General features: G+C 46.1%; 1 protein-coding gene across 1 annotated transcript; it reads right to left on the bottom strand.

Annotated features, from left to right (window-relative positions):
* Positions 1 to 547: 547 nt before the first annotated feature.
* Positions 548 to 8153, bottom strand: GOT1 (glutamic-oxaloacetic transaminase 1). Its single transcript, XM_054984076.1, has 9 exons — positions 7961 to 8153; positions 4845 to 5026; positions 4374 to 4497; positions 4115 to 4227; positions 3703 to 3807; positions 2240 to 2390; positions 1951 to 2116; positions 1672 to 1814; positions 548 to 1400 (listed from the first exon to the last, which is right to left on the bottom strand). The coding sequence occupies exons 1-9, from the start codon at positions 8082 to 8084 to the stop codon at positions 1261 to 1263; spliced, it is 1248 nt and encodes a 415-aa protein (XP_054840051.1). The 5' UTR covers positions 8085 to 8153; the 3' UTR covers positions 548 to 1260.
* Positions 8154 to 15461: the final 7308 nt, after the last annotated feature.

The raw sequence follows: 15461 nt of genomic DNA, 5'->3' as shown, positions 1-15461 counted from the left end.
TTGGGGCCTGGTTGGACCTAAACTAACCAACCTTCACAGCGATTGATGTGTTCCTCTGTCTAGACAGGCACAGTCTCATTTATGGGACTGCACAGAGCCTGTGAAAGAGAACCAAGGCCTGAAAGATCAAGAGTCAAAGCAGTGTTCTATTTTTAAGCCAGAAGTCTCCTCCATTGAAGTCTCAACTGCTCTTAATAAATGTGTTTTGAGATGGAAACTGATCAGTATGCACCTTTTCCACTGCTGCCCTGTTAAGAGGAGGCTCCACCTGCAGCAAGACTAGATCCTTGACAACTGATAGATACCTCTAAAAGACTTTACTGTCTTTCATTTTTTTCAGCCTCGGAAGCAGTGCAGGGCAGCATTTGTCCAGACTCAGGAGTTGCAGTTGGGCCTAGCATCTTACTGTGAATCTTGGTGAGCAAGGCACGGCTATTTCTGACCTGGTCAAGACAAATGAGGGCTCCGGAAGGCCGTCTCAAACAACAGGCTCTGCTACTTTACTGCAGTTTAACCTAGCCTATCTCATGGTAGCCAATAGACAAGATGAGGACTGAAGACACTGTTTTATTGTACTAACAGAAAAGGTATAGTTAAGGTTACAATCTTTGATCATGCAAGTCTGGAAAATGGAAACCAGCTCCAGCCTTGCTCCCTGAAACAGTCAATGCAGCCAGTAACAGAGAACAACCATTTTGGTATCTGTTTCCCCAAACACTGCCTTTTTACTGCAGCAGGGTTGGTTACATAAAGTGCAAAGGGACATAATACAGACACAACAGGTCGAAGAGATTGTGTGTTGGGCTCACACAGTTGTTACTATCCATTAATATTATGTGCAGATGGAAGGCTCACATGCACTTCACACAGTCTGTCTCCTACTCCCATAAATCAAAGGCCAGGAGACTTATTCCTGATAGTATCACAGTCTCTGCTGTGGTCCAGTGATAAAAAGGGGGAAACAGACTATACAAAGTGGACGGATTTGGTTGTTTATGTTTCTTGGAGTTAATCGAGACATTACATGCAGTTGTGTGCAATTTTACCCAGATGTTTTTGGGTTTTGTTTTTTATCCAAGTGCAGCCTCAGGAGGTTGTAAGTTTCAGCAAAAGAACGAACTGCAGTGTGACAGCTATTTTCCACTCCGTTCTCACACCTCCTGCTCAGACTCACATCCTCCAGTGACTGCTCTTGGATAATTCTTTTTAGTGCAAAACAAAGGAAACACACACACAAGCACGTAACATTTGGCTGCAGCCTTACTGGATCTTGGTGATTGCTTCATGGATGGAACCAGCAACGTAGTCCAGGTTCTTCGTGGTCAATCCACACATGTTGATGCGGCCACTGGCCATTAAGTAGATGTGTTTCTCCTTGATGAGGTATAGGACTTGCTTAGCTGAAGAAAGAAGAAGAGGGAAAATAACAGGTTCCTACCCAGCAGCCACCAGCAAAAGACACCCTTTGCTAAGGTTTATTTGCCAACTTAGCCCTCAGTACAGCAATACAATGTCATCAACCTGCCCCGAGTGCAGCAGAAGTCTAGAGTCCTCACAAGGGGGAGTGGGGGCACAGCCCTATTCATCAGAAGCAGAGCTACGAAGTCTGCTTGGTTTCCTAGAGCATCCTTTTTCTAACCTTACCCTTTGAAACCCCATTTCTATACTCACAGTTGAGCCCCGTAAAGCTGAACATGCCAATCTGCTCTGTGATGTGGTTCCAAGTGCCTGGAGTGCCCAGGGCCTCAAGACGAGACCGCAGTTCTGCTCGCATGAGCAAGACTCGATCTGCCATGGTCTTCACATTTGCTTTCCTGTCAAAAAAAGTTTAAGTGAGGCCCAACACCAGCTTTGTCCACGGGGCAAGGGATTCCCATTGACTCTATAAGCCATGCCCTTTACCCCCATGAAATGAGTATTGCACCCAGCTCCTGTTGTGCTGGTCCTTACCATTCGGCAAACAGCTCTGGGGAAGTGAGTGTAGTAGCCACAATGCGAGCCCCCTGTGATGGTGGATTAGACCAGGTTGTGCGGACAATCTTCTCCATCTGGGACAGGGTACGCAGCACATTATCTGCATCCTTTGCCACAACCGTCAGGTTTCCTACTCGTTCGTCTGAAAAATGACCATAAACATGAATCCCTACAGAAGTGCTCTTGTGCTTATCTTCAGCCCACCAGATGAGAGGAAAGCCCCCCAGGTCCCTTCCCTATAGAAGGGAACAAAATGGACACTTACTGTACAGCCCAAAGTTTTTGGAGAAGGACTGCGCACAGAAGAGTTCGAAGCCCTCAGAAACAAAAAAGCGCACAGCCCAGGCATCTCTATCCAGACAACCAGAGGCAAAACCTTGATAGGCGGAGTCAAAGAATGGGAACAGGAACCGGCGCTGCAAAGAAAGAATTGTTAGCGACTTCGCTTTCCATGAACTTCACTGAGTACCATCCTATGAAAAATGTCCCTGTATGCAGGTGCCCATATATCTCTTAACTTGCCACCAAGATCAGCAGATCCACAGGTAGAAGTAACGTATTTTTGTAATAAGCAAGTCGGTTTCCACTGTGTCATCCCCTTGATGCAATGACACAGGCTGCTTCCACATCAGAGTGACTTCCCATTATAATCTGGCTGCTGATGTGATTATGTGTGAATCACTCTTGCAACGGAGTATCTGTGTCTCCATTTTTGGCAGTGGATTCCCTTTATACACCTGATGTTTATTAAAGCCCACCCACCCCCCGCCCCATCACATGTCCCTCAAGAGTCTCAGGACACTCTGTTCTACTTTTTTTAATTTTGAGGAGAATCGGTAATGCAGCACATAACACAATACTCAAAACATTTTAAAACTCTGCATATTCTCTAACACTTATGATAATCCCCTCCCTGAAAGGCAAACTGAACTGTGGGTGATTCTCTTTTTAAAAAAATATTAACGACAACAACAACAACCAATTTATATACTGCTCTTCAGGACAACTTAACATAACAGGCTGGACAGGAATGAAGCAACTCCTTTAACAACCTTTTTATGATCCCCTCTCCTCTGTCTAAATGGCAGGCAGTTTTCTTCTGTTGTACTAATGTTGTCAGGGACTAGCTCCTTGTTATCATCAACAAATGAAAAGAGTAGGAGTAACTGACTACCTCTTCACCAATTACAGCAATTACCCTGTTTCCCCTTCAGACAAAAGAAATTGTTCCTACTGATAGTTTCAAATGGGTAGCCATGTTGGTCTGCAGTAGAAGAGCAAGAGTTAAGTCCAATAGCACTTTTGAAGACCAACTAGATTTCAAGGTTATGAACATTCAAGAGACAAAGGCTGAAGAAGGCAGCTTTGATTCTCAAAAGCTCATATCCTGGAAATCTAGTTGGTCTTTAAGGCGCTAATGGACTTAAATCTTGCTCTCCTCCTGCTGATTATGTCCTGCCCAGGAAATACCCTTTCTATATAGTCTTAAAATCGAGCAGATTTGTGTGTGTGGAAAGAATATATTCTTAACCGCTGGTGCACAGAGGATGAAATGTAGAAACACTGCACTGTTCGGGTGGCTGAAATGTGGGAGGTCCTTGGTGTGGAAGCAGCCACAGTTGACCGGCTTGTCACAAAATTTAACCTTTTGGGTACATAGTGAAAGTTTTTACGGCCTAAGCAGAAACAAACCATGTTGCCCTGTGGCTACGTTAAATGAGCCAATACCTTCATAACAGCAGCAATTTGTTTCCACTGTTCCTGTGTGGGGTCTGTGCCAGTGGGATTATGAGCACAGGCATGGAGGATGAAGATAGAGAACTCTGGAGCTTTCTGGAAGGAAGGAGGGGGAAGAAAGAGAAAATAAACAACTCCATGACACGTCCCGTGCGCTCACTACTCATGTCTGAGCCACACAGACAGGACTGTATAGCTGCATGCTGTGAAGATTCTGGCAAAAACACTGAACTGTGGAGTGGCACAGGTAGGCAAACAGGACTGCCATTCCATTTGGGAGGCTACTATGAAGGCATGCCCAATGGAGTGCCTACACAAAGCAGCAAATTTCTAGGCTGGAGCAATCCTACTCCATGCATCATCTGCCCAGGTTACATCCAACATGCAGGGCAACCTGACTTACCTCCAAGTCTTCCAGAAATCCCTGGGTGTCCAGACCCCTCTTGGAACCATCCCAATAACGGTAGGTTCGGATGTCCTTGAAGCCAGCATCCGTGAAGACAGAGTTATGGTTCTCTGGAGGGGTGAAGGGGGCACAAGCATTTATTTCAGAGCCAAGGCTCACGACATCCAGAGCCTTATGTGGTGGGGGATATTTAACGACTTTTGTGTCTCCCTGCTCTACATCATATCAAAGATGCTAGCAAGGTTTCAGTACTTACCCCAGGAAGGGGAGGAAATGTAGACAGGGGTTGCTGTGTTGTTGGTTCCGTTGTACCAGCGTCTTAGGAATTCTGCTCCAATACGCAGTGCCCCTGTGCCTCCCAAAGACTGGACACCCCCGACCTGAAAAGGAGGAAAGAAGGTATCACCAGAAGAATTATAATTTTTGTCCAATAAGAATTCTGAGCACCTTCTCAGCAAGTCTTCAATTCTCCCATAATGCCTCCCTAGCTACTTATTTCTACTGCTCTTCTACCTAGGTGAGGTTCACTCATTTTAAGGATATCAAACATTTATTACCTTTGGGGAAGTGTTTGTTCATCAGCATTCAGGCTACAATTCCTGATGGTCCCTCAGTCTAATGGGAACAGGAAGCCACACAAAACAATCCCCTCTCTGTATAGCGCTGAAAGTCAGAACACTCCCCAAATCCTTTCACCAGCCCAGTTTAAGAATAGGGATTTCCTCACCCTGTTCTCCTGGATAGCTGGACTGTCCTCTCCTAAGGCAATTCGGGAGGAATTGGCACGGAACTCTGGCAAGCCCAGGATTGGTAGATACTCATGGTTTAAACTGGTGTCTTTGGCAATCATCTGCTCCACTTTCCGGACCACTGGCAAGACCCAAGGCTGTCCTTCATCTGTGCGGTAAGCTGTAGGGAAGAAGGAAAGGGGATTACTCTAGACACACTACTGTGGTAGGGAGACACTTACTGCAGATGTCTTTCTCTGCTCTGCCTCTTTCATTCTAGGATGCCAGTTTGTACTTCAGGCTGTTACGGCAGAACATCTGTGGTCACATTAGTCTCCAATGCCCACTACTGCACTATTATCACAATCCTTTGTCCAGCTACTCAAGTGAAGTACTTTGTTCCTAGATGCTATCAAATTTGTCTATTTGTGAGTTGCCTGTGTCCGGTAGGCTTGGAGTCCCAGGGGTGTCGAGAGCTGAATGGGAGCTTCAGATCATTCAGCAGGGGGACTATCTTGCCTGCTGCAAAAATTCAAACCCTGAGCCTCTCATAACAGCAAAATAGAAAAGAGTCCAGTTGCACCTTTAAGACTAACCAACTTTCGAGAATCACAGTTCTTGTTGTCAGATGCAATGGACGAATAGAACTGTGATTCTTGAATGCTGAATCTCATGCATCTGACAAAGAGAACTGTGATTCTCAAAAGCTTGTGATTCTCAAAAAATTGGTTAGTCTTAAAGGTGCTACTGGACTCTTTTTGATTTTGCTACTACAGACTAACACAGCTAACTCCTCTGGATCAAAAGCTTATGCTACAGTAAAGTTGGTTAGTCTTAAAGGTGCTACTGGACTCTTTTCTATTTTGCTACTACAGACTAACACGGCTAATTCCTCTGGATCATAACAGAAAAGGTGCTGTGCGGCATGTACATGAGGGGTCACAAACAACAACAAACAGATAAACATCCCAGAGAATTCTAGTACAAGAACAAAGAGAAAAGCTTATCTGTAACAAGTGAACCATCAGCAGATACTCAGCCCTGATAAAGCTGCTGTGATCCAAGGAGAAGCAACTAACCAAACACAGGTCAAGTGACTGCTGAGCAAAGTTTTAGAGGCAGCAGAGCTGGCTGTGAGCCTGAATTCTGCTTCTTAGCACCAGGGCAGAGTCCCTTTCAAGTTGCTGCAAGGCACGGGCAATACCCTGCCCAAGGTCATGAGGACAGCCCAAGCTGAGCCTGGATAGCAGCCCAAATCTCCTGTCATATCAGTTGCCAGAACTCTCTGGCAGGCATCACAGTCCCACACCTGAAGGACACCAAGAGAACTCAGAGGGAAGAGAGAACTCAGACATGCAGATAGAAGATGCCCCCTCTGTTTTTGAGTCCTAGAGTGGACCATAATCAGGTAATGCCACACTAGGAGACAGGCAGCAATTATCAGCCTAGACATATTCCTTGTTCTTACTCTTCCACTTCCACCCCATACACAGTAGCAAGGTCTTCCTTCTTTGCATTCATTACCACCTTTCTTTTGACTGCGAAACAAGATGTACAACTTCCATAGTCATGTATTCCCTGTAGTGGTACTGGTCTCCCATTTCACAACTCTGGAGACTCCATATTGAAACTCAAAGACCTCATTGTGGTAACTCTGCCACTTTCTAAATGGGTCTTTCAAATAGCTGTAACAGGTTCAAGAGAATCTTCATCGCTATCAAAGCATCAGTATTTTCACTACTATTCTGAGCCTGCACTGATCAGTCATGAGAACCAGCACTGATGTTGCTATACAGAAAAGAGAAAATATCTGAAGGTACCAATACAGCAGACTGATAAAACTTAGGCAGAATACAGTAAGTTGTAAGAAAGTACAATGCCCCAGTTAGTTAGCATTTAAGATGCCCCAAAACTCTTTTGTCCCCTTGCAGGTCAAAGCCTGCAGTTGTTATACTCTTAACTCAGTGGCATGGCATCTGCTTGGTATGCAGAAGATTGCAGGTTCAATCTCCACCATCTCCAGTTAAAGAATCTGGTAGTAGGGGAAGTAAAAGACCTCTGCCTGAGAACCTGGAGAGCCTCTGCCAGTCTGAGTAGACAATAGTTACTGTGATTGACCAAGGGTCTGATTCAGTATAGGGCAGCGTCATATGTGTATAAGCACAGTTCACTCCTTGCAAGAGCTTCCTCCTGCAACTGGATTTCCTAGATAGTTCTAGCCATTTTGTTGTTAGATATGGCAAGTATTTTAAATTACAATTTACCCCTTTCCCCCAACCTTGAATGCCACTGGCTGTCACAGAATTTTTGCAGAGCCAATTTTGTATAGAGAAATCAACCTGCTGACAATTAAGAGTTCTTTATCAAATCATCCTAGTTACCACATTGCACGGTTATGTTTTATTTTAAAACCCTCTTAAACATATTCAATTTAAAGCAAGAACAGTAAGGTAATTTGTTAGTTCTGTAGACTTGGTAGTATTAATATAGTTGGTTGGTTGTGAACCAACAAAATAAGTTTGCCTACAATTTGCTCCCTTGAATGGCGCCATCCTCCCTACCAGCCTATGGCATCAGAATTAAACCTTTCACCTCCTAAGTACAGGTGTTAGCTTAGCTCCTAAGACTTAGGGATTTTAACATATCGCAGTGTACTGCATATATTTATGTTTGTTTCGGTTTTAAAACCAGGGCTGGTACCCTGAGGGTGGGGAGGGCATCCAGATTAGGATCCCAGATGTACAAGCACCAAAAGGCGCAGAGATGGTAGTTAGAATGATTCAATATAGATGCCCTCCGTGCGCGTAGGTGAAAATGAACAGACCACATGTAATAGTGTTGCCAGCTCTGGGTTGGAAAATACCTGGAGAATTTAGGGGCAGCCTGGGGAGGGAGGGGCTTGGGGAGGGATCTCAGCCTGTTATAATGCCATGGAATCCACCCTTCAAAGCTGCCATTTCCTCCAAGGACCTGATCTCTGTCGCCGTCTGCAATTCCGGGAGATCGCCAGACGCCACCTGGAAGTTGGCAACCCAAACACTGAACGTATGACAAGCGTTCAGACGCGCGTTCTGCGCCCGCTACACCGTCGGGTTCTCCGCTCCGGTTCTCTCACCTCCCACTCCCAAGTTGACCTTGCGAGGATCGACATCGGCGCGGAAATCCGCCGTGAGCTGAAAGACGGCGACTGGCGCGGCCTGAGGGACGGTAGCGAAGACGGAACCTGCTCCAGGAGCCATCGCCGGACCCTTCCAAGGCTGGTGCTTCTCGCTCCTGCCTGGAGGAGACTTTCACCTTCACGACCAGAGGCGGAGAGAGCCGTCGGCCAATCCATGCCACCAAAAGCAAGGGGCGGGCGCGCGCTCTCCAATCATACGGCCGCTGTCGAAGGGGGCGGGGAGGAAGAGCCAATCGCGCCGCACTGAAGGTTGCCGGCCTGTTTGACTAATCTACAGTCGCCAAAGGAGGAAGTGACAGATTTTATAGCCAATCGCTGTCTCCTGAAGGCGGGCAAATGTCCTATTCTCCAATCACTCGGTTTGATGAGAATGAGTCACGGCTGCTGATTGCAGGGATGAATCTTGCGGCGGTGGAGATTCCGGTGTCCAATTGTGCGGCTGCGTTCCGGAGTTCTGCAGCGAAGGGGGCGGTTCGCGGCGGGCAGGTGGGCTGGCCCAGTATGGGCCGAAGCATAGGAAGCGTTTTTTTTTTGCCTGGTTGTCGGCGTGGTTGCTCTGAAGTACTTCGAACTGAGCGTCCCGGATGGGAGATGGCATCAGAGAATAATGGAAAGCGTTGGGGTTGCTGGCTCCCTATTCTCATCATCATCATCATCATATTATTATTATTACACGCAACACAATCAATAATAAATGATCATATGTTACCATTGATTGACCTATAAAGCCCCAAACGGACTGGGCCCAGCATACCTGAGGGACTGCCTCTCCCCATGTGTATCTCAGAGAGCTCGCAGATCTGCAAGTAAACACCTACTGGTGGTCCCTGGCCACAGGGAGGCTCGGCTGGCCTCAACCAGGGCCAGGGCATTTTCTGTCCTGGCCCCAACCTGGTGGAACTCTCTGTCAAAAGACACTCGGGCCCGCCAAGATCTTGTATCTTTTCAGTGGGCCTGTAAGACAGAGATGTTCTGCCAGGCATATGGTTGAGGCCAGCACTGGATCCATCTAATTAGCCTCCCTGCCCGTCACCTGCCAATGGGGAGGATCATATGGTCCATCTGCCTCCCCATGCTTGAGGAGTTAGAGATTCACCAACCCACACCTCCACCCTTTTCTTCCCTTGTGTGTGGTGGGCAGGGAAAGGGGGAAGGGTGTCCCGTTTGGAATGTGGATATCCATGAGATGTTATTTTATTGGTTTTACTTATTGTATCTTATTTATTATTGTGACCCACCCTGAGCCTGCTTGTGGGGAAGGTGGGCTAAAAATCCAATAAATAAATAAAAATAAAATTGGCCTTGCTGAGCGGATACACGTTTCCACCAGAGACCTAAGTATCAGCCAGGTATTGGTGCAATATGTACACTGTTCCAAGTAACGCTGTCTTTTGCAATTCTGTAGGTGTTATGCAGGGCTTTTTTTCTGGGAAAAGAGGTGGTGGAACTCTGTGGGTTGCCCTTGGAGAAAATGGTCACATGGCTGGTGGCCCTGCCCCCCTGATCTCCTCCCCTCTGTCTGGAGATCAGGGGGCGGGGCCACCAGCCATGTGACCATTTTCAAGAGGTTCCGGAACTCCGTTACACCACGTTCCTGCTGAAAAAAAGCCCTGGTGTTATGTCAGAAAGTTGCAGTTTTCCATATAAGTTGTAAATTTTTTTGAAATAGTTCCTAGTGCCCTGATGATAATAGGGACCACAGTTGCATTCTTCTTCCATAGTCGGGTGGTTTCTATCGTCAGATCTCTATATTTCATCATTTTTTCTTGTTCTTTTTCTTCAGCTCTGGCATCCCCCGGAATTGCAATGTCTATTATCCAAACTTTTCAATTTTCCACAACTGTTATGTCTGGTATATTGTGTTCAAGGTGTCGATCAGTTTGTATTCTAAAATCCCACAAGATCTTGACTTGATCATTTTCTAACACCTTTTCCACCTGATGTTCCCATCAGTTCTTTGATACTTGCAGATGATACTTTTTACTCAATGACCAATGAATCAGCTTCGCAACCCTGTCATGTCTAGCTTTGTAGTCCGTCTGTGCAATTTTCCTGCATTCAGAGATAAGGTGGGACACAGTTTCGTCTTTTTCCTGGCAAAGTCGACATTTTAGATTTTCACTAATTTTCTGAATTTTGGCTTTCATAACATTCGTTTGCAATGCTTATTCTTGTGCTGCGAAGATCAGACCTTCAGTTTCTTTCTTGATTGTACCCATCTTCAGCTATGCCCAAGTTAGGCTGTTGTCACTTTTCCCTCCAATATTTTTTAGATGTTGCTCATGTAAGGGTTTGTTCTTCCAGCTATTTAATCTATTTTATTATTTGTTATTCCATTTATTATCCCTTTTGCACTGAGATCCCAGCATCTTCTCATCCTTGCCACACCTCTACATGCCCCTAAAGCACACTTCAATGTGCCCCATTCCACCACCACCCAAGACTGGAAGCAGAGATGGGAGGGAGGTTGCAAACTTTTGTATAGCAGGTTTCCTGGGACTTTAACGTGGCAGGCAAAAATTCATCAAGAGAAATTCTTTCCAGCATAGAGGATGGAATGTTGACCTGTTGACTTTCTGCTTGTTTGTACCAAGTGTTAATGACCTACCACTGGAAGAAGAGCGCACAATCCTCATGGTTGTAAGTGGTACAGAAAACAGGGTGTGAGTTGCAGAAGAGCTTCGGAACTGTGTGACCTTGAAGGCTGTGATTTCTATTTTACAAAGGGAAACTGAGACAATGCAGTGGATTTGTGGCTGACACCCAGACCCAAGTTTCATTACATACTAAAGGTAAAGGTAAAGGTAGTCCCCTGTGCAAGCACCGAGTCATTACTGACCTATGGGGGGACGTTGCATCACGACGTTTTCTTGGCAGACTTTTTTATGGGGTGGTTTGCCATTGCCTTCCCCAGTCATCTCCACTTTACCCCCAGAAAACTGGGTACTCATTTTACCGACCTCGGAAGGATGGAAGGCTGAGTCAACCTTGAGCCAGCTACCTGAACCTGGCTTCCGCCGAGATCGAACTCAGGTCGTGAGCAGCGCTTGGGCTGCAGTACTGCGGCTTACTACTCTGCACCACAGAGCAGGCCTTAAAAACATCCACCCCCTTTCTCCACCCTCTAAGTACTTGCCTTTCTAGATATCCCTGCAAATGTGTGACATGCCAGTACCAAGGAAGTACCACCCAACTCTATCTGAATTCTTCCAGTCATAGAGAAAGAAAGATGGACCAAATGTGTCTCCACAGAAACTAGGAGTTTTCTCCTTAGGATTTTGCTTGCTACAGTTTTTGAGACTGGAAACCACCTCATTAACTGGTTACAGTGACCAGTCTGAAGTCTTCTACTGATTAATATAATTGCATGTTGCAGTGAAAAATAGATGTCATTAGGTTGCAGTCCTCTAAAGTACACCCAAATTTTTCTGTAATTTGAAAAGTTGCAAACACCTTCAGCAGCTGCTATTTGGTCGATAAAATTGGATCAATTACTTTCACCCATTTATTATTGTGTCTGTTTATGTTACCCTATCAAGTACACAGTGTTTATATAATTTTTTTAATATCCTTGCCCCACAATGAAAAATGAATGAAAACAACAGGAGCAGGGGAGTCTCTGATTGTGGAAAAGGGAAAAGATGCTAGAGGCAGAAAGCTACAATTTCCTCAAAGAAGGGGCAGCAGCAGTAATAATCCCCCCACCAGTTCAACAGTCTGAAGTTCAAGCAGGTCAGGGAAGGGGATCAGTCTGGACAGTCAGGTCAGTGAATTCAGGGGAGGCTTTGAGAGGGATAGTCTGACAAAAAGGCATCTTGATGATGAGGTATGGTTATAGCCGCAGCAACAGGAAAACCTCTATTGAGAGGAAGGGCACTTACTAGGTCTCTCGCCCAAACATCTGGCCAGAATCAGTGTTAGGAGGAGTGTATATTTAGATGGTTTCAGACAGGAAGTGGTGTTGGTCTGTAGTCAAAGAGCAAGATCCAGGTCTAATAGCACCTTAAAAGACCAACTAGATTTCCAAGGTATCAGCTTTTGAGAGTCAAAACTCCTGTTGTCAGATATCTTGGAAGGAATAGTTTGTCACAATTAAAGAAAAAGACTCCCCATTCCAAACTTCAACTGTCATAAAGCACAGGGAATTTCCCATGAGGAAAGGCTGAAGAAGGTGCTCTACTAGAGGTACCACTGGTCTGATACCAGGTCACGTATCTGACAAAGGGAGCTTTAACTCTTGGAAGTTGATCTCTTGGAAATCTAGTTGATTTTAAGGTGCTATTGGACCTGGATCTTGTTCTATGTTTAGATGGTAAGATTCTTGGGACAGAGACTTTTCTTTGCAGTGCAAATAGTCTGTATCTGTGAGGTTGCTAAGAGGTGCTACTGTGTCATCTTTGTTGAATCAAGGAAGATAAGCTCCTAAACATGAGCCAAAAATAAAATCATCATCCTAAAATTTATCATCATATGGTTTTGTGCTTAATTCATCTAAATTAAAAAAAATTGTAATTGGCTAGTTAAGAGACATTAAGTACTTGAACTTCTAAAATTTGAGGAATTATCATAGTGCATTCCCAACAAGCTTCTAAGAAAATCCAGGTTTTTGAAAGGCATTGCAAAGACTAAAACAAAATAAGATCCCTAACAAATCTTATATTTGCATAAAATTTAAAAAGCTACAAGTTTAAAAAAAAAACAGAAAAAATAAAGCTAGTCACCACTAAGGGGCAGCAAAGTTATAACATGTATGTAGGCCAGTGAGAAACTGCAAAGCAAAGAGATGCAAAGCAAACTTTGGCCTTGTAATCCAGAGCATGCCTGAGGCACTACTGATGTTTTAGAGGCTGTGAGTTGGACTGTCTAGGAACAGTGAGTTTGTCTGCACAGGCCTAGAGCTTCTCTGGCAGTGCCAAAGGCATTTCCCAGCCTGGGGAACAGGAACAGCTCCCGTTCTCTAAGTGACAGCTTTTTAAATATTTAAAGAGAACAATCATGTCTCCTCTCAACCTGCTCTTCTCCAAACTGGACATAACCAGGTCCCTCAGTCTTTCTTCATTAGGGTTGCCAGTCTCCAGGTGGTGGCTGGAGATCTCCTGGAATTACAACTGATCTCCAGGTAGAGATACCAGACCTCTGGCAGGGGTGGGGGATCCCCACGGCGGGGATCCTGCCCCACACACCCCACCTCCACTTACCTGGCCAGCGGGGGGGGGGGTGCACCTTCCGTGCATGCTCCCCTGCAGTGCTGTGCGCTCCCACAGGCAGCAGCCACCAGGATCAGGCTCATTTTGGCCTAGATCAGGGCTGCTGTGTAGAGCAGGAGTGCTCCTGCGCTCTGCAGCAGCCCAAAACAGGCCCGACCCACACCAAAAAGTGCACAGATTGGGCCCATTTTGGGCCGCTGCGGAGCATAGGAGCACTCCCACACTCCACAGCAGCTCAAAACGGGTCCATTTCAGGCGCCTCAAAACGGACCCAATCCGTGGGTGCATTTTGGGCTGCTGTGGAGGACAGGAGCATTCCTGTGCTCTGCAGCAGCCCCTGACCCAAGCCCCTGTGAAGTGTGGGCATGCTCCCAGGGCTGCATGATGACGTCACTTCCTGGAAGTGATGTCATCACGCTTGTGGGAGTGAGCGTGCGCTTCATGCATGCGCTCCTCCCCTCCTCAAAGGTGGGAGATTGAGGGGGAGATTGAGGGGGCCTGGCAACCCTATCTCCAGGCCATAAAGATTAGTTCTCCTGGAGATAATGGCTGCTTTGGAGGTGGCCTCTATGGCATTATTAGGGCTGCCAACCCCCCGCCTGGGGTGGGGGTCCCCTGTTCCCACCTCCTCCCCCAACCCCATTTACAGGGCCAGTGGGGGGCGTGCCCTCCAGCAGTGCAGTGTGCCCCGGGAAGTGTGGCACACCCCCACTCCCCACCGCAGCACACTTCCGCTCCCCGCAATGGACCCGTTTCAGGATAAATCAGGCTCGTGGAGGGGGGGGCAATTCAGCCCTTTGGTGAGCGCAGGAGCACACATCGGGCCGCCCTTTGACCCGCGTGATGACATCACTTCCTGGAAGTGACGGCATCACGCCGGGAGCACATGCGTGCTATGCGCGTGTGCAAGAAGAAACACCAAAGGGCACAGAGCGTGAGTGCCAGGTTCCCAGTCCCCTGCCAGGGGACTCAAGGGACCTGGCAACCCTAGGCATGATATCCTATTCCAGTCCCTTCCCTCCCCAAAACCTGCCCTCTTCTGGCTCCACCCTCAAATTCTCCAGGAATGTCCCAAGCTGGTCACAGGGTTTGGTCTCCATCTCCCTGATCATCTTAGTTGCTCTCCTCTTCACCCATTCCAATTTGTCCACATTCTTTTTGAAATGAGGCCTCCAGGTGGGGCCTGACCAATACGGTATATAGTGGGACAATGACATCCTGTGATTTGATATTATGCCTTTGTTGATACACCCCAAGATTTATAGTCTGCCTTTCTCACTGGGACTCAAGGCAGATTATATAGTGTGAGGTTAGTACAATCAGTATCAAGGGCATTTCTATACAGTATCAAGGACATTTCCATAAACAATGCCATAAGGTAAATGAATATAAGTTTACAAAGACATAGCATTAGCTAGGATCCAATACAGAGTTGAAGAAATGCTGAAACAGAACATAATTCTAGGATTGACATTAGACAACATGAAGCAAAAGTAGTATATAGGAATACATATTTAAAGCAACAGGTAATATATGGCAACATAGTGGTGAAGACTATGGTCCCTAATTCATTAGCGAAGCATCTGAGACCCCCTCCCTATTATATTGAAAAGCACTGGACTCAGAACCGAGCCCTGTGGCTCTCCACTGGACACCTCCTCCAATTAGACATGATGCCATTGACTCCTCCTCTTTGGGTGTGGTTATCCAGCCAGCTCCCTATCCATCTAACCATCCTAGAATCCAGTCGACACTCCTCCAGTTTACCCATCAGAACATTATGAGAAACCTTGTCAAAAACTTTACTGAAATCCAGATAAACTACTTTGACAGCAGTCTAGTAAGCCTGTCACTCAGTCATAGGAAGTGAGGTTGGTCTGTCAGGACCTGTTCCATGCTGACTTCCCCGTCTCATGATGCTCTCCATCAGGTGCTTGCAGATTGATGCCTTTAATATCTGTTCCAGTATCTTCTCTCAATGGAATCAGTGGAAGCTATCAGAGATGTGGGAAAGAAAGGGTTCGCTTGTTTCTCACTTCATCACCAAATGATTCTCAGTCCACAGAACAAGCTGTTGTGGATGCTACTCTGGAGAGCAGAGGTTACGGATATAAAACATGTACCTCCAATCTCACATACATTGATTCCATCCAATCAGCTTCATCTCTGCTTTTTGCATAATTCTTTTTAACTACCTACTGTCTAAGAATATGTTGGAATCAAAGGAGGAA

Source organism: Eublepharis macularius, chromosome 6, assembly GCF_028583425.1.
Source record: "Eublepharis macularius isolate TG4126 chromosome 6, MPM_Emac_v1.0, whole genome shotgun sequence".
In the NCBI taxonomy this organism is placed as follows: Eukaryota; Metazoa; Chordata; class Lepidosauria; order Squamata; family Eublepharidae; genus Eublepharis; species Eublepharis macularius.
This window is presented reverse-complemented; position numbering and strand designations above follow the sequence as displayed.

Bases quoted from the DNA above. Each gene is read 5' to 3' on its own strand.
- GOT1 (XM_054984076.1), bottom strand. From the start codon at position 8,084: ATGGCTCCTGGAGCAGGTTCCGTCTTCGCTACCGTCCCTCAGGCCGCG. The intron at 3,808-4,114 runs GTAAGTCAGGTT...CCTTCCTTCCAG, and splicing joins GATTTCTGGAAGACTTGGAG to AAAGCTCCAGAGTTCTCTAT. The intron at 1,815-1,950 runs GTAAGGACCAGC...TTTTTTTGACAG, and splicing joins CCAGAGCTGTTTGCCGAATG to GAAAGCAAATGTGAAGACCA.